Genomic DNA, 19695 nt, shown 5'->3' with positions numbered 1-19695 from the left:
CTACTCTGCCACCTTCTCCATCTGATGGCTTTCTGAATAAAGTCATATTACGTGCCTCAACAGCTTGTCTCCAATTCATTGGCCTGTCCTGAAGCGAGCAGAGTGAGCTTGTACTCAGTAACATATATATGCAAATAAATGTTAGTTTTTCTCTTTTCCCCTCCTCTTAAATACCGGAGAGAGCAAAATGGCTTGCTTGTAATTCAACACTCATCAAATATTTGTTGTTATTATGTGTATCTGATTATCCTAGATGCTTACCAACTGAGGAAAGATATTCCTTTGAGCCAACTAGTGAACATAATTAATAACAGAAAAAAGCACTGACACTACAATGGCATGATATTTTTTAAATCAATGTTCCATGATAAACACAACATTGATCAGACTTACTTTCTTCTAGCTTTAAAGAAACCGAGGGATTGTTTCCTGTTTCATCCATATTTCCTTCACCACCTCCTCGAGATCTTGAATTCCAGACTTTAATCACTTCAACATCATTGTCACTGCCACTTCCACTTGAGCTACTATCTTTTTTCCCCTTTTTCCCCTTTGTTTTCTTCTTTCTAAAAAAAAAGAACGAATTCAAACTATTAGGAAAACACCGGAAAGATATAAGTGCCAATTATTGGAGGACAATCAGCAAGTAGGGATTTTAAACATGTCAATACAGGGCACAAAAAGTATTCAATTTACTTTGTATAATCATCAGAGCTTAAACTCATGGAGGTTTCTTCGGAATCTGAAGCTATAAATTCATCCATACTGTCTTCATCAAAATATCCCTAGAGAAAAAAAAAAAAAGATGAATGTTTTAAGAATTTATTTCAACTTATACTTGAAATTATAATAATGTTTATTTCATTTAAGGGTGAGTTCATTGTTATGAGATAAGGAAGAACTGAAGAACTGTCATAGATTAGAAAAAATAAAGGAGACATCACAGACATGACTAATAAGCACAATGTGAAACAGACTGAATCAAGGAAAAGAAAAACGATGTAACTACAAAGACTGATGAAATCCAATTAATGTCTACTGTTTAGTTAATAGTACTAACCCAATGTTTATTTCTTAGTTTTGACTCTTTTACTATGATTATGCAAGATGTTAATCTATGACAAAGAAGGCAAGAATATACAATGGAGAAAAAAACAGTCTCTTCAATAAGTGGTGCTGGGAAAACTGGACAGCTACATATAAAAGAATGGAATTTGAACAGCCCCTAACACCATACACAAAAAATAAACTCAAAATGTATTAAAGACTTAAATGTAAGGCCAGATACTATAAAACTCTTAAAGGAAAACACACGCAGAACACTCTCTGACATAAATTGCATGAAGATCTTTTTCAACTCACCTCCTAGAGTAATGAAAATAAAAACAAAAATAAACAAATGGAACCTAATGAAACTTAAAAACTTTCACACAGCAAAGAAAACAATAAACAAGATGAAAAGACAACACTCAGAATGGGAGAAAATATTTGCAAACGAAGTGACTGACAAGGGATTAATCTCCAAAATATACAAGCAGCTCATGCAGCTTAATAACCAAAAAAAAAAAAAAAAAAAAAAAAAAAAGTCAAAAAATCAGCAGAAGATCTAAATAGACATTTCTCCAAGGAAGACATAGAGATGGCCAAGAAGCACATGAAAAGGTGTTCAACATCACTAATTATTAGAGAAATGCAAATCAAAACAACAATAAGGTATCACCTCACACCAGTCAGAATGGCTATCATCAAAAATCTACAAACAAATGATGGAGAGGGTGTGTAGAAAAGCGAATCCTCTTGTACTGTTCATGGGAATGCAAACTGATACAGCCACTGTGGAGAACACTATGGAGGTTCCTTAAAAAACTAAACATAGAAATGTCATATGATCCAGCAATCCCATTGCTGGGCATATACCCAGAGAAAACCATAATCCAAAAAGAAACATGTACCATAATGTTCATTGCAGCACTATTTACAATAGCCAGGACATGGAAGCAACCTAAATGCCCATCAACAAATGAATGGATGAAGAACATGTGGCACATATATACAATGGAATATTACTCAGCCATAAAAAGAAATGAAAATGAGTTATTTGTAGTGAGGTGGATGGACCTAGAGTCTGTCATACAGAGTGAAGTAGGCCAGAAAGAGATAAACAAATACCATATGCTAATGCGTATATATGGAATCTAAAACAATGGTACTGATGAACCCAGTGGCAGGGCATGAATAAATGTGTAGATGTAGGGAATGGACTTTAGGACAGGGAGGGGGCGCAAAGGGGAAGCTGGGACTAAGTGAGAGAGTAGCAATAGCCAGGACATGGAAGCAACTTAAATGTCCATCAACAGATGAATGGATAAAGAAGATGTAGTACATATATACAATGGAATATTACTTAGCTGTAAAAAGGAACAAAATTGGGACATTTGCAGAGATATGGATGGACCTAGAGACTGTCATACAGAGTAAAGTGAGTCAGAAAGAGAAAAACAAATATCGTATATTAACACATATGTGCGGAATATAGAAAAATGGTACAAATCAACTGGTTTGCAAGGTAGAAATAGAGACACAGATGTAGAGAACAAACATATGGACACCAAGGGGGGAAAGCGTGGGGTGGGGTTGGGAGGTTGGATGAATTGGGAGATTGGGATTGCCATATATTCATTACTAATAAGAAAAAAATCAAATTGTACACTTTAAATATATGCAGATTATTGTATGTCAATTGTATCTCAATATAAGTTCTTAAAAAAAGAAGAATGAAATAATGCCATCTGCAGCAACATGAATGGACCTAGAGATTGTCATATTGAGTGAAGTAAGCAAACAGAGAAGGACATATATTGTGTGATATCGCTTATACATGGAATCTAAAAACAAGGTACAAATGAACTTACTTACAAAACAGAAATAGAGTTACAGACGTACAAAACAATCTCACGGTTACCAGGGGGCAAGGGGTAAGAGGGATAAACTGGGAGAGTGGGACTGACATATACACACTACTACATATAAAATAGGCAACTAATAAGGACCTCCTGTATAGCACAGGGAAATCTACTCAATACTGCGTAATGACCTATATGGCAAAAGAATCTAAAAAAGAGTGGATATATGTATAACTGATTCATTTTGCTGTACACCTGAAACTAATACATTGTAAATCAACTATATTTCAATAAAAGTTTTAAAAAAAGATTAACATTTAAACTTCTTCCATAATTACAATGCATTCAAACATATAGTAATTAACTAGAAATAAAATAGGTTGAATTACTGGACCACAAAGAAAAAGAAAATTTGAATATACACTAAGTCTGTAAAGATTAACGTTTTTCCTAAAGTCATTCTGCTTCCAATAGTTACCTTTTGAACAATTTTAGGTTAGCTGATTTACCTTATTTTCTTTGCTAATGTAGTCCAGCTGCAAACACCAAGGGTGAGTCCAGATTCTACTTAACATCTGAAAATCCTGGAAAAGTTTTGCACCTGCCTTTCCTCTTCCGCCTTCGCTGCTATTACCTACACCTGATCAAAAAAAAAAAACGAGGTAACATTAAGACGTAAGAATTCTCTAATTCAACCAAGCTGTTTCTAAATTAGCGCCTTAACTTTGTGCTTTTGACTCCTTTGGCCATGTAGAGAAGCTTATAGGACCTCTTTCTTAAAATATTTCCAAACAGCTAAAATAAATAGGATTACAAAAAACCCATTTTATAGAAATTATCAACATTTTAGAAAACAAATTTTTGATATGGTGACATGTGTATCTTATTAATGTATTAAATAACAAAATATAGCAGTAATTGTCACAACTGCTTGAAATTCTGAAGTGCTGATAAAGGTAATTTTGAGGTATCAGTAACAACAATATGTAGAAATATTTCTGATTTCTATTGGTAACAAAGTCACAGTTAACACTAATACTACTATGGTTTGTTGCCTACATTAATAATTGGAAAATGTTATGTTTTTGTTAGAGGTTAATGAAAACATGTAACTTTTTTCTTATTCAGGTCCTAGATTCTAACCATGGACCCTAGATTACAAACTCCTGCTTTAGATAAAGCCACTCTCTGTATACAGCACTTCAGCAACTCTTTCCAATTATTCTTATACCAAAAAAAGTACTTCTAAAAATTATGTTTTTCATGTTGAAAAAGACAGAATAAATTCAACAAAATTAAATTTTTCATATGAAAATGAAGTGAAAATGAAATGAATGCACATTTCACTGATATGACAAGCTTATCACAGGGGTAAAACACAAAAGAACAAGGCTGACTTTTTTTTAAAAAAACAGCATTTAAACAATAACATTTTTCTATCCACAGTTTTAAAACATGTAAATTCACTAATAATTAACAAGTCTTGTCTCCTTGAGGGGCAAGAGTATATTCAATAATGATATGAAACATGCATAAAAATACATAGAAATCTGGTACTGATTTACTTGCCTGATTAGAGTTATTTCCACTGTGTATGATAGAAATCATTGCTGTGAAAATGAAGCATCTAATTTCTTGACATACAACTTTTCATAGCATTCCCTTATAATTCTTTTATTTCTGTAAGGTCAGTAGGGATGCTCTTTCATTCCTGATTTTAGTTATTTGTATCTCCTCTATTTATCACTTTGTAAATACAACTAAAAAGTTATCAATTATCTTGATCGTTTCAAAGAACCAAATTTTGGTTTCAATAATTTTCTCTACTGTTTTCCTTTTCTCCCTTATATTTATTTTTGATTAGTCTTTATTATCTCTTTCCTTCTTCTTGCTTTGGTTCAGTTTCCTCTTATTTTAGTTTCTCAAGGTAGAAAGTTAATTATAAATTTGAGATCTTTCTTAATATAGGCATTTACAGCCATAAACTTCCCTTGAAGCATTGCTTTACCTGCATCCCCTACTATAGTATCCTATGTTTTTGTTTTCATTCACCTCTAAATATTTTCTAATTTCCTTTTTGATTTCTTCTTGTGACTCACTGGTTACTTAGGAGCATGTTATTTATACACATTTGTGAATTTTCTCACTTTCCTTCAGTTATTGGTTTGTAATTTGATTCTAATGTAAAGAAAATATTTTGTGTGGATTTTATCCTTTTATATTAATTGAGGCTTGTTTTATGCTCTAAAATATGGTCTATCTTGGAGAATGTTGCATGTGCACTCAAGAGGAACGTGTATTCTGCTCCTATTGGACAGAGTGTTCTACAGATGCCTGTTAGGTCTAATTGATTCATAAGTGTTTTTCAAGTCTTCTATTTCCTTGTTGATCTTCTGCCTAGCTGTTCTATCCAATATTGAAAGCTTTATGTGTTTTTAAAATTAATGTGAAGAAACAAGAAATTTCAAAAATAGAAAGCTGAACAATTACCATTTTATTCTCCAAGAAAGACTGATTAAAAAGTCAATTTTTGTTTTGGTGGGTGAGAACTACTCTTGTACATACCATAAACACCTTCTATTATAAAAAAATTTCATAAGACTTTTAGGTCTAACTGGCTAGTGTTAGGCCCTAGAAAAGGAAAGGAAATTGTTAAAGGGGAAAAACTGAAGTTTCCTCTACCTACAGTACTGATATGTATTAGAGTTGATATTCTTTGTGAGGAATGGGAACCACATAAAAAGGATATGCTAATAAGTTGGCCAAATAAACATCCACAGAAAAATATTCTCTACACAAAAGAGCATTGATAATTATTACTGAATCATTCTATCCTAAAAAGAAATGTTCTGACTCCAAATGGCTTTATTTAGAAATACAAGCACAAAAACAGGCAAGCAAATACATAATGAATTCAATGTGACAATTTGATACTGAATCTTACTTACATCTATGGTTTCTATATGAAATTTTACCATGGGGTCTGTGGCAAACTGCATAGTGGTCCCCTAAATCTATCCAAATCCTAATCCCAGGCACCCATGAATGTTATTCTATGCAGCAAAATGGACACTGCCGATTCAACCAAAATAAAGCCCCTAAAAAGAAGAAGTATATCCTAGATCATCTGGATGGATCTAACGCAACCAAAATGGTCCTTGTAAGAGGGACTCAGAAGTGACAATGAGAAAAGGTTATATGATGACATAAGCAGAGATTGGAGTTATGCACTGTGAAGATGTGATATACAGCCAGCCACCAGAAGCTAAAAAAGGCAAGGGAACACTTTTCACTCCCTAGAGCATCCAGAAGAAACCAACCCTGCTGACTTAACCCAGTGAAACCAACCTTGGTACTCAGACCCCCAGAACCATAAGAGAATAAACTTGTGTTGTCCTAAGCCATCAAATCTTTGGTATTTTTTTTTTTTACAAAAGAAATACCACTGCTGTCACAAACAGTATTACTTTAACTACTGATATGATGTGAAGTATTCTACTGTGGGTGTATACACCTCCACCCTCCATTATTTTTCGATTAATTATTGCATCCACAATGGCTAAAGGGCGCCTTCTAACCTGTAGCCCCAAAATAAATCTGGCACATCACCTCAGGAAAGATACCAGAATAAAGTGACCAATAAGTAAAAAAATTCACTCCAGACCAAACTAAACTAACTAAAGTTTAGCTCTGTGAACAGTGACAATCTTGGGCACACAGACACACAAACACATGCGTTTACTGATGATGAAACAGTATCTATTTGTTGTATTTTTTAAAAGCACATAGAGGGACTTCCCTGGTGGCGCAGTGGTTGAGAATCTGCCTACCAATGCAGGGAACACAGGTTCAATCCCTGGGCCGGAAAGATACTACATGCCGTGGAGCAACTAAGCCTGTGCGCCACTACTACTGAGCATGCACGCTAGAGCCCGTGAGCCACAACTACTGAAGCCCACGCGCCTAGAGCCCATGCTCTGCAACAAAAGAAGCTACCACAATGAGCAGCCAGTGCACTGCAACAAAGAGTAGCCCCCACTCGCCACCACTAGAGAAAGCCCACATGCAGCAATGAGGACCCAATGCAGTCACAAAAAAAAAACCAAACAAAAAACAAAAAAAAAAAATAGAAGAGAGTACAAAATAAAGTTCCTCATAATGTCATCACCCAGAAAATAACCTGCTAGTAACATTTTTATGTATTTTAGGCATTTCTGTGTATTTTTATTGTAACATTGGGACATAATATGTGTCCTTTGTATTTTGCCTTTTTATGACTTCAAAGTTTGTCAATTTGATACCAAAGAAATGATTTCATGAATTTGATTTATAGGTTTTTTATTATTAATGTGGTTGCATACATTTAATAATGCACTGGAATTTTATATACCTTTTATGGATTTATTCATATACATAATTTTTCTGAAACAAAAGCACTTTACAAATTAAGGCATTATTGATATATGCTACATATATTTTTTCACCAGTCTGTTCCTTAATTTTATTTTGAGAATGTTTTTTAAATTTAGAAATATTTTGTGCTTTTACACTATAAATATACCCATTTTATGCAAATGCACAACTGCAAAAGAACAACTGACATGGTGAAATTACCAAGACAGCATTCTTCAGAAAAAGAATGTTTTAAGACAGAAAACAAAAATAATAAACTACATGTATTTGTTACCTGTCAAGTGATCTAAGTAGTACTGATAGAGTTTGCACTGAATAGGAGTCATTCTCACAGCTAACACATACTCATGTTTTGGAGGCAAGAACTTTGTTAATGCTGTATAATCTTTCCTCTGTAATTAATAAGAAAGAGAATGAAATTAGTTAAATATATGACAGGAATTAACTGCTCTAAGAATTATCACTGCTTGCAACTAAAAAATGCACATAAATAGGTACCAGACATATAAGAAAACATTTACTTAAACATATTTACCCTCTTTAATCACACAATGATCCCACATAATTGTAGTTAATGTATTTCATGTGACTATACAATATGACGCACTGGTAAAAAGATACTGCAACACACCAGGCAGGTTTTAAATTGAAGTGGCCATATTACCAAGTGAGCAATTTAGGTTTTCAAATGGTCTCCTCTATATAGAAAAAGAGAAAAGAAAAAAAGGTGGGGAGGGGATGTAGTAGGTAGTGCTAGCAAAAAGACTTGCTTTAATCATGCAGTAAAACCAATGAATCAAAGTCCGATGCAGTCTGGGTTATCCTTTGGGTGAGATGTGCCAACATGCCAGAGGATAACACATAACGTCAAGGGGAATGTTTGCCCAATTGAGGAAACAAGCCAAGTATTGTCACTCTTGAAAGCATTTAATATAGGAACAGGAAAGAAAGAACACTAATGTGCTAGATACAAATGACTACCTAAACCAGAAAAACACTGCCTAGGTAGCAGCAGTAATAAAGAAATAGAGTACTCGCTAGTACCTGTGGCTAACCTGAACAAACAGGATGACTTCACCTTATACAATGGTAGTATATTCAGTCAAAAGGATAGCCTGTCTCATTTGTTACATGTTTTGTGGTACCATTAATATCTAGTGTCTTAAGAAAAATACACAACTGAGAGAAAATACAGACTGACCAACTGCTTGGTCAGTCTCTACATACTTATCTGTTCATGAACAAAGGTTTACTGAAGATCCGTATATAAACAACACTATTAGCCCATTAAGGTTACTGTAAGTACTTGGAATTAATAAAACTGTTTCTTGATTATATTAAAATGGCTTCTCTCATAATTCATAATTGCCTTTCCTAAAACCATTTCAAACAAATGAGGTTTGGAATACTACTCTACAGAATTAGGTGAGCACAGAAATTTCTTTTTTTTGTTTGTTTTCTAAAATAAGTGTCCTTCTAATTTTATTTTTCAAGTTTGGTAGGGAAATCCTTTATTCATGGTAGTATAAATGTAAATTTCATAACAACAAACATCATAAATTCCTTCATAATGGAGCCCTAGATAACATTATTATGTTACCAACATTTTACTAGATGGATGATAAACTTCAAAAAAAATGCTATGGTATTCATAAGGTTTACCTTATGAAATCCATTAAATTGAAGATAAACATAATTTATTAGAAGTATCAAATGACAGTTCCTGTTGTACATGTTTAATGTTTTATTCAAGCTTGTTTTGCTGCTATTATTATTATTGGTTTGGAAATACGAGTTCCTTAGAGTTAGAAATTTAAAAGGAGAAATAATATTGCTAAAAGTCACCACTTATGCTGTATAAAGACTTTTAGGGTAGTAAAATTGGATAGTAAACTCCACCTATTATTCAGTTTGATGCCATCAAGTATTTATTGAATACCTGTTATATGCCCAACACTTATGGCAATTTTCTCTTCTTGTGAATTACTAGCCTGGCCATAAAGTGAAAACTGAAATCTGTTTTTCCATTATACAAAAACATTTTCCTTGTCCTGTTTTCTTGTGACATATATGAGCACAGAAATTTCTTAATCATAACAGCTGTGTTCCTTTTACATACTCCCTATCTTAAGGATGAGAAAATCTAAACATTAACATATTAACATATGAAGCTATGCACCCAGCAAATGAATTAATCAATTGTTCTAAACTTCTCAATGCAATTTTTAAAAAGTTCAATACTGTATAAACTTTGGAAGAGAGTGCAAGGAGATTTAACTGTAAAATTACTGATATATGCTGAAAGGAGAAAGAAAACACAAAATAATTAATGTTTGAATTCAGAAAACATTTTGAGATTATAATATAACAAAGTAACAATATTTTATTACTGTAGAATGTACTTGTACCTGAACACATCCAGCTAACATTTCATAGAGAATGTGAGCACGTTTTTTCATTACTCTGACATCTACCATGGTAGAATCTGCACACTGACCATTTTGGATTGGATTTATAAATCGATTCCTGAACTCCTTAATGGATCCAAGCAAATTTTCTTTGATAAAGTTAACCATGCAATGATCTAAGAAAGAAGATATTAGTTCATTAACAACAGTAATGGCTAAAAGAACTGAGAAAAATTCTCTGAAAAATTCTCATGTCAAAAAGGCATGCCATGGAAGCATCAGAATTAAGCTACAAAGAAAGAACACCAAACTGAGTGTAGACTAAACATTAGTTATAGTCTGATCTAGAATTGGATTACCTAAACCAGATGAGAAATTCAAATAAAACACATCCCAAAGTTCTAGAATGTTTAAGAAAAACACCTATTCAAACTCACTAGTCTTTATAATAGATATTGAGTATAAAACAAATGCTCAACAACCATGCTTTTATGGTCAGCAAGTGTATCTTGTGAAAAAAAAACTAAGATACTGAATCAAAATAATAAAATCAGGTAATAAGCTACTATATCAAGTTTTGTATTAACTGATTTAGTTCCAGAAATCCTTAACAGAGTTATTAGCTGCCCTATACTATATAGGACCACAATGTGAAAAAGGGCAACAGTCTATAAATGGGGCAACAGAGAAGGGGAAAACTGGAACAGACAAAAATAAAGATAAAATATAGATACATATTATAGATAAATATAAACAAGGATAAAGTGAAACAATAACCAGTATTACAAATAATAAAATAGAAAACAATAACTATAAATACACTAAAAGAATGGAAATAACAAAAATAACAAAAAGCTATTAGAAAGGATTACGATGGGAAATTTCAATTTGTTATTTGCTGAGTAACTCATGTTCCCTCTTTAGTGTCACCACATACACAGGAAAATGAGGGAAATTCACAAGTCACTTACCTGGATTCACATCAACTAACCTCAGCCTCAGCAAACTCTATCCTGACATCAATTCAACACAGCTCTCCTCCAATCTCCATCTTCCTAAAACTTTCATGCTTAGCATTTCTTTTCAATTTCCTATCAGTACCTCCTGCAAAACTGGACATATTTTGTTACAATATCTCCTGAATAGTCACAAATGCACTTGTATTTTTTAAGCAATCATTAAGACTTCTGACACTATATATTTTAAATTCTATATTTGTATTTGAACACTCATAATGGTATACCTCTTGACTGTGGTTTACCATCTTTATTTATAAAGCATTCCACTTGAAATGAATGGTATACTTTCACAGTAGACTAAGAATGGACCTATGCAGATCATGGTCAGAGACGATACTAGAATAAACTAAAGAGAGGCAGATGGCAAAGTGGCAAAAATATATCTGAGGCAATGCCAATACTCTATAGCATAACTACAGATATTGACTCACACTCAATTAGATTATTTTGAAGTGGTGTGCCAGTTAAAATAATCCTCCTCCTTGATCGTATAGAATTCATAGCTTTTGAAACAGCAGATGCTTCATTTTTCAGAATATGGCCTTCATCACAAACAACAAAGTCAGGGCCTAGAAAAACAACATTTAATTAATACATAATAAAACTAAAAATATAATCCATTTAAGTAAAGTTATTCGTTTTGCAGTGCTGCTCTTGTGGAAAGATAAAACAACATCCTGGTAAGAATAGTTATATTTTATCTGCTGCTGTATTTGGTTAATGTGGCACTCACTATTATTAGTTTTTATTAGAATATTAAAGTACTACTATGGATGGTAATTAAGGTCCTCTGAATTAGAGTACAAAAATAGGCAAGAATAGAAATAATCACACAAATGAAAAGATCCCAAGAGATTTGGGGTATTTGAAAAAAACTATCTTTTATAAATGAAAAACAGTATTGAAAGATACATTTCAGCACTAATGTATCAAGTTAAAACTATCACCTAAGACTAAGAGCAAAATTTATATATACATGAAAAGACAAATTTCAAAAGTGACATTTTAAGAAATAAGCTAAGTACTGTTCCCCATTTGACTTATTCCTAATAACTAATACTCATTGCTGGGGAAAAATTTAACTGATAAAGGACAGCTAAACTGATTGTTACATGGGTATGGGGGTTGAGAGAAAAACACTTTCCAAGCTATAAAAGATCTCATAGCTGAGAGTGACTCTTTCAAAAGAAATACATATGATTATTTTATGAAAAGTAACCATATAGGGACTTCCCTGGTCACACAGTGGTTAAGAAGCCACCTGCCAATGCTGGGTACATGGGTTCAAGCCCCGGTCTAGGAACATCCCACACGCCGTGGAGCAATTAAGCCCGTGAGCCAAAACTACTGAGCCTGTGCTCTACAGCCCATGAGCCACAACTATCGAGCCTGCGTACCACAACTACTGAAGCCCACGAGCCTAGAGCCTGTGCTCTGCAACAAGAGATGCCACTGCAATGAGAAGCCTGCGTGCCACAACAAAGAGTAGCCCCCACTCACCACAACTAGAGAAAGCCCATGCACAGCAACAAAGACCCAACACAGCCAATAAAAAATAAATTTAAAAATAAATTTAAAAAAAGAAAATAACCATATGTATCCTTTGCTAAAGTATCCTATAAACACAATTTCCTTGCTGCTTAACATATACACAAATTACTTAAATACTGATTTAAACAACAGCAATTGTCAACTTATCCCCTTTATGTTAGGCATTACAGAAAATGCATCTTCTACATGATTTTAAAAGTAACTGCTTCAGTATGATTGATCAAATAACACAATGTTATTTATTATTCAGATGGGGCTACAGGAATAGTAAGACATATTTTTAAATTACTAATCAACTTTCTAAAAACAAAAATATGTCTTACGTTGTATGAAAAGACCACATATTTTTTACTTTGAATCCTAAAAAGTTTTCTAAAGAGAAAAATTACCTTTTACACAAGTCATTTAAATGATTTGTACCACCATTCAGTGCTCATGAGGGTGTGGTGAAGCAGGTACTCTCATATACTCTTCGTGGAAGTCTAAATTAGTATCAAACATTTTGGAAGACAATTTTACAGTATCTATTAAAATGTAAAATATGTGCACCCTTGACCCACATTTCAATTTCTGGGAATTTATCCTAAAGATATACTTCCACAAGTACCCCAAGACACATAAAATATTCTCTGAAGCACTGTTTGTTACAGTGGAAAATTGGAAACAACTTAAAAGCTTGGTCAAAGGGGGTTAATAAAACTATGCTATAATGGAATGGCGCAGAACTAAAATTAATGAAGTCGATTTCCATGTACTAACCTTGAAAGATATGCCAAATATGTCATTTATGTTATTAAAGAGAGTTTCAATATCTATATTATGATCCCATTTGTATTTAAACAACCACCTCAAACAGGGTGATTTTTATCTATGTATACATATATATATAGTGAGGTAAAGGATTAATCCGGCCCAAAGAAAAGTTTAGCCTTTGCCTCCAGCTCTAGGGATGTAACCTCTAAACTCCTGGAATGTCCTACCTGATAAAAATTTCTTTCTTTACCTGGATGGCTTGGGACACATCAGATAGTCTATGCTAATGTGATGGGGGGTGAAGGGAGAGCTTTGTGGCATCTTCTCAACTTCTGGAGGGGCTAGAGACTAAGATAACCCACATGGGTGGTCACCCACGTCTATGTGACCAAGCACAAACTCTAGACACGAAGGCTCAGATGAGTGTCCCTGGTTGGCAATACCCCATCTATACTGTCACACATCACTTCTGGGAGAAATAAGTGCTGTCTGCACAATTCCACTAACAGACTGGACATGGAACTCTCCTGGGCCCTGCCCTATGTGCCTTTTCCTGTTGCTGATTTTAATTTGTATCCTTTCACTGTAATAAACCATAACCATGAGTATAAAAGCTTTTCTGAGTTCTGTGAGTCCTAGTGAATTACTGAACCTGAAGGTGGCCTTGAGAACACCCAAACATTGCCATATAAAATACATGTTTGAAAAAAATATATATAATTTTAAAATGGGCCCAGGATCTGAATAGACATTTTTCCACAGAAAACATACAAATGGCCAACAGGTACATAAAAAACCCCTCAACATCACTAATCATCAGGAAAATGCAAATTAAAACCACAATGAAATACCACCTCACACCTATTAGAATGGCTATGACTAAGAAAAAAAAAGAGATAAGTGTTGGTGAGGATGTGGAGAGAAGGGAAGCCTTGTGCACTGCTGGTGAGGACATAAATTGTTAGAGCCACTATGGAAAACAGTAGGGAGGCTCCTCTAAAAACTAAAAACAGAATTACCATATGATCCAGCAATTCCACTCTTGGGTATATAACTGGAAAAACTGAAAACAGTGATTTGCAAAGATACACATACCCCAATGTTTATAGCAGCACTAATTACAATAGCCAACATATAGAAGCAAATCAACTGTCAAGAGATGAAAGCATAAAGAGGATGTCACACAGACACACACACACACACACACACACACACAGAAACACACACACATAGAGGAGTATTAGTCAGCTATAAAAAAGAATGAAATTCTGCCATTTGAAGCAACATGAATGGATCTAGAGAATATTATGTTCAGTGAAATAAGTCAAACACAGAAAGGCAAATACTGTATGATAACACTTATATGTAGAATCTAAAAAATAAAACAAACAAATGAATATAGCAAAACAGAAAATAACACAGATATGGAAAACAAACTAGTGGTTACCAGTAGGGAGAGAGAAGGGGGACGGGCAAGACAGGGATAGGAGACTGAAAGATACAAACCACTATGTATAAAACAAATAAGCAACAAGGATATATTGGGAATTATAGCACATGGAATTATAGCCATTACTGTGTAATAATTTTTAATAGAGTATATTTTATAAAAGTACTAGATTACTGTGCTGTACACCTGAAACTAATACAATGTTGTAAATGGAGTATACCTCAATTTAAAAAAAAATTAAACTCTACATTACAAAAATATAAACTTTAACGTATGCAAATAAAATGAAGGAACTGACCTAAGTAACTTTAGAAAATGATGTTTGGAAATTACAAAGCTACAGACAAAAGCAATCATATGTAAGCACTGTATTCTAGTTGGTAAATTTGTTTCTCACGGGGGTACAGGTTAATAATTCTGAAACTATTTTACATATATGATGAGGCTGAACAAAGAAGTAAATGGATGGTGGATGGTTGAACCCAAGATTCTCACTGTTGAAAAGACAAGTAACAGAATAATAAAAAAGACTAAAATGAACCCTATGATACTGAATTAGAGTCAAATACATCATTATGATATCAAGTTTATGTTTATAAACACACATACACAGATTTGTGTATATACCTGGATTTGTAGACGTATCACCTAGTTCTCTCTGCTGAGTGAAACTAGAAGTAATGACACTCCAGTAGCAGCAAACACACCCAGTACCTACATCTTGGTTTGTAAACACCATTTTTCAGTGAAAGGAACCATGCATGGCTCCTTGTTGAAATGGTAGACTCTGGGGCAAGGAAAATGTAACATGATCCTAGAGCATCTTATAGTACCAGAAAGTAATGAAGTGCTCAAAAAAATCAAAAGGATGACACATCGAAGGGATATAGGAACCAATCTGAAAGAGCTCCCAATGGCCAAATTGGAATAATTTGAACAACAAAATAAATAATACAGTGTTAGTTCTAACACAAAATAATAATAAATGATTAGTCTATCCTGATATAAATCAATGACTGATTAAATAAATGGGTAAGAAGGGACAAATCTTTCTCAAAGAAAAATTCCAAATTTAAGTGTAGATACTGCCCACTACAAGAGATGGAGGTTAATTTCTGCCCTCCCCTCACTTGGATGGGCTAGACTTAGTGACTGGCTGTCAAAGAACAGACAGGTAAAAATAGTAACTCTAGAGTAGAGAAACCTGGCAAACACTACCTTAACCAAGTGATGAAAGTTAACATCACTAGTGATGTCATGCAAATCTAATTTATCCTTGATATAATGTGAGGAGAAGGAAACTACACCTCTAATATATTATTTCAAAAATCTATAACCCTAGTCTAATCACAAGAAAAACAACAGATACTAGTGAACATCCTACAGGACATTTTAACAGTACTCCTCAAGACTGACAAGATAATAGAAAATAAAAGAAAGACTAAGAAACTGTCATAGACCAGAGGAGACTGGAGAAGTGACAATTAAATGCAATGTGGTACCCTGGATGGGATCCTGGAACAGAAAGTGAAGAGTAATATTAAACTGGTAAAATGCGAAATATAGTTTGGAGTTTAGTTAATAATATATCAATTTCTTAGTTTTGACAAATCTACCATGGCAATGTAAGATGAACAGTGGGGGATTTGCGTGCAGGGTAAATGGGAACTTTCTTTACTATCATTTCAAGTTTTCTGTAAAACAAAAAAAAAAAAATTCCAAAATAAGCTTTTTTAAATGTCCTTAAATGACTTACATGGAAATAACAAACATTAGTCTTCATGTTATGAACTTTTATTTCTTTTTAACTTATTTCTTCATGATCACCACACATTAAGCATCTGAAACTTGTTTAAACTGTTCCAAGGAAACCTTCTGAAAAAAATGCTGCAATACTATTCACCAGCTCATAGCTCTCTGACAACAAAACTGCAGGACTTTTAGACGACTATTTTAATCATGAGCAAATGATAAACTTATTATCAGGCCATAACATTTACAATGGGTTAGTTTGGTACATGTTAAAAGGAGGCAAAAGGGTACAAACTCTCAGTTATAAGATGAATAAGATCAGAGGATCTAATGTATAAATAACATGGTAATAACATGGTGACCAATAACAATGTATTGTATAACTGAAATCTGCTAAATGAATAGAGCATAAATGCTCTGACCAAAAAAGAAAAACTATGTGAGGCAATGAATGTGTAACTCAGAAGGGGTTATCCTTTCACAGTGTATACATACATCGAATCATCACATTGTACACTTTAACTATGTTACAATTTTACTTAAACCTCAATAAAGCTGAAAAAATAAATTAAAAATTAAAAGTAAAATTTAAAAGGAGCAAAGCCAAGTATTCTAAATAATATTATTATTTTGGCAGTGAAAAATTGGACTTTCTCAACAAACATCTAAAGCCTCAACAGTGTCTTAAAGTAATTACACAGCAAGGTAAAGTTTGAAAAGGAAAAAATATAGAATACAAACAACTAAATATTAATCAGTTCTGCAGATCGTACAACTTGCTGATTTTCCAAGCTGCAAATAAGGATCAAATATTTGGATCCTGCATCATGAGGATTACTGTCATAAGGATAGACAGCACTGCAAATTTTAACCTTCCATAGTGATGACTATTTAAAAGATGGAAAAATGCAGCAATTATTTTAATGACATAAAGTTGGGAAAGAAACATAAAGAACTATTTTCAGAGTATGGAGAGAGCTCTTGTAATCATCTAATATTCAGACAATCAGAAGAATCTGTGATTGTGACACAGGGACCTGGTGCATTTTTAATTGTTTACAAGATCTCCCCTGAAAACCTCAAACACTTACAGACGCAGCAAGTAAATTCTGAACATCTGGCAATATTAAGGTTGACTTCATCTTAATGAAATTATACTAAGAAACAAACAGAAGGCAAAAACCTGAATGATAAATTAAACAAAAACCAGCTACTCAGTAGCTGGTCAATTAATATTTGTTAAACATAAGCACATTTTTTCATTCAACTTGCTTCTTTATCTCACTGCCTGTTAATATCTTACCTGGATCAACCAAAGCTTTGTTAAATATTTCTTTAAGTTTCCTACTCTTCACATTCCTTCCTTGAGCAAGATTTCTGTACATCTCATAGCCTATGATCATAACACCACCATCTTCTTGCCACCTCTGCAGCATGTAGCTTCTCTCCTGCGGACGTTTCACAGTTGCCAATTCAGAGACCTTTTGTGGGAAAATAAATATTTTTAAGGTAGGAATGTATGAGTACTAAATACCTCCATTGAAATATGCATCACTGATATTTAAAAATCTTATTTTACTACATGAATTTCATGCAGTTATTTTTGATAACAGAAAACAATTAAATATGATACCTCAAGCTTCTCATCATCTTTTAATCCCTCTTGCCACTTCTCAAATTCATTCATCCAATTCAAAGCAGTATTAAGAGGACAAACCACTAAAGCTGTGCTGAAATCCAATTTGTCACACAAAAGAACTGTATGAAGAAAACTCACCACCTACAAGAAAACAAATTGTTGCCACCTTCATTTAAATATCTGCAAAGAAGTTAATAAATTGAGCAAACTTACAATAGTTGGGTTGTTTTGTTGGTTTTTTGTTTTTGGTGTTTTTTTTGGTTTAAACAATAAAACAACCAAAGGTCACAAACAGGGAAAGAGATATAACATTACAAGGAGGGACTTCAACTAAATGATATATAAGGTGCTTCCAATTCTAAACCTCCATGATTCTATGATTGATAATAATAATATGAATATAAAAAGTAACCACACCAAAACAGCTACTAAGTCCCTAGTCACCAGAGAACACCCCTGCAATATTCAGAAAGTACCACTTCCCATTCAGAAGAGAATTATGTCATAGATTATTTTTCCATGTAAAGTGTTCTGACTCACTGAATCTGTAGTAATTGTCTTATGGCTTCAAAGTTTATACACACACACACACACACACATTCACTAATTCCACATCTCTGCTACAAGTCAAGTCCTGCACTCTTCCTGCAACTTCTTGCATTCAGAAATGTAGTATTTTAATAGTGAAAAATATATTATGTTCTCATTACTATAGGATCACAGACTGTTAAAAAGTCCGGAATTCCCTGGCGGTCCGTTGGTTAGGACGCTGAGCTTTCACTGCCGAGGGCACAGGTTCAATCCCCGGTTGGGGAACTAAGATACCGCAAGCCACGCAGCACGGCCAGAAAAAAAACAAAACGGTTGTAAAGGAACTTCATTTCCACCTCAAAATCTTTGCAGTTTTACTGGCTATGCCTATGACCCTATTTCTTCACTTCATTAGGATCGCTGTTCAAAAATCACTTCCTAAAAGATGCTTTCCCTCTGTATTCTTCCTTAACATTTATTATCTAAAAGTATATTATTTCTTATTTTATTTGATTAAAATCTCTCTTCCCCACCAGAATATAAGCTTCTTGAGGGAGAAATCTTGTTATTCTTGTTCACTGCTTTATCTCCAGCCCCTACAACTGTGCCTGGAACATAAGAGAATGCAATATATATTCTTGAATTAATGAATGCACAAGAACAAAATACCTTCATGTTCTTACCTGTAAAGTCTTACCAAGGCCCATACAGTGGGCAAGAATGCATCCTGAACCTGGAGATTTCTTCGTTTTTTTAACAGACTCACAGCAGCAATCCCACATAAACTGAACACCTAAAAATGATAGCTTCATTAAGATCAATTTAAAGACCCAAGTTAAAAAATCTTCCATCATAAACACATCAAAAACATAACCAAAACTTATAAGAAACAGAGTTTATTAAAAAGAGAGTTAAAAATCTCTTAAATGTAAATGAGATTTGTTTTACACCCCACATCTTACTAAAGTTAACTAGAAAAAATGTGAACACAAGCACACAACAGGTTAACTTTCACTCATCCAAGGTATCACAGCAGACCTTTTCCATTCACTGGTATGGTCCAAAGAGACATATGAATAATCTAAAATAGAAATTTTATCCAAAGAGAGAATAGATAACTATCAAATATACTTTCAGGTTTATTGAGTCAAGCAGGAAAAAAAATCCAGGAGATAGTTCATCATTTCTCCCTTTATTCAACATTAAAAACTGAACAAGAAAGGGGCTTGCTACCTAAGGAGTAGGAACTACAGAATTTCCCTTGTGAATTCATTCA

At 33.7% G+C, this 19695-nt stretch overlaps 1 protein-coding gene across 6 annotated transcripts in view; it reads right to left on the bottom strand.

Moving 5' to 3' along the window:
* The window catches only part of ATRX (ATRX chromatin remodeler), a 308545-nt gene that overhangs the window by 103111 nt on the left and 185739 nt on the right, over window positions 1-19695 (bottom strand). For all 6 annotated transcript variants that reach the window (XM_057719184.1, XM_057719187.1, XM_057719185.1 and 3 more), the window contains 9 exons: window positions 19103-19212; window positions 17883-18029; window positions 17553-17730; window positions 11175-11312; window positions 9725-9900; window positions 7591-7708; window positions 3413-3543; window positions 697-785; window positions 394-566 (listed from right to left, as the gene is read on the bottom strand). In XM_057719184.1, coding sequence (XP_057575167.1) covers window positions 394-566; window positions 697-785; window positions 3413-3543; window positions 7591-7708; window positions 9725-9900; window positions 11175-11312; window positions 17553-17730; window positions 17883-18029; window positions 19103-19212 — 1260 coding nt within the window. The remainder of the gene's footprint in view (window positions 1-393; window positions 567-696; window positions 786-3412; window positions 3544-7590; window positions 7709-9724; window positions 9901-11174; window positions 11313-17552; window positions 17731-17882; window positions 18030-19102; window positions 19213-19695) is intronic.

This window comes from Hippopotamus amphibius, chromosome X (assembly GCF_030028045.1).
Source record: "Hippopotamus amphibius kiboko isolate mHipAmp2 chromosome X, mHipAmp2.hap2, whole genome shotgun sequence".
NCBI lineage: Eukaryota > Metazoa > Chordata > Mammalia > Artiodactyla > Hippopotamidae > Hippopotamus > Hippopotamus amphibius.
This window is presented reverse-complemented; position numbering and strand designations above follow the sequence as displayed.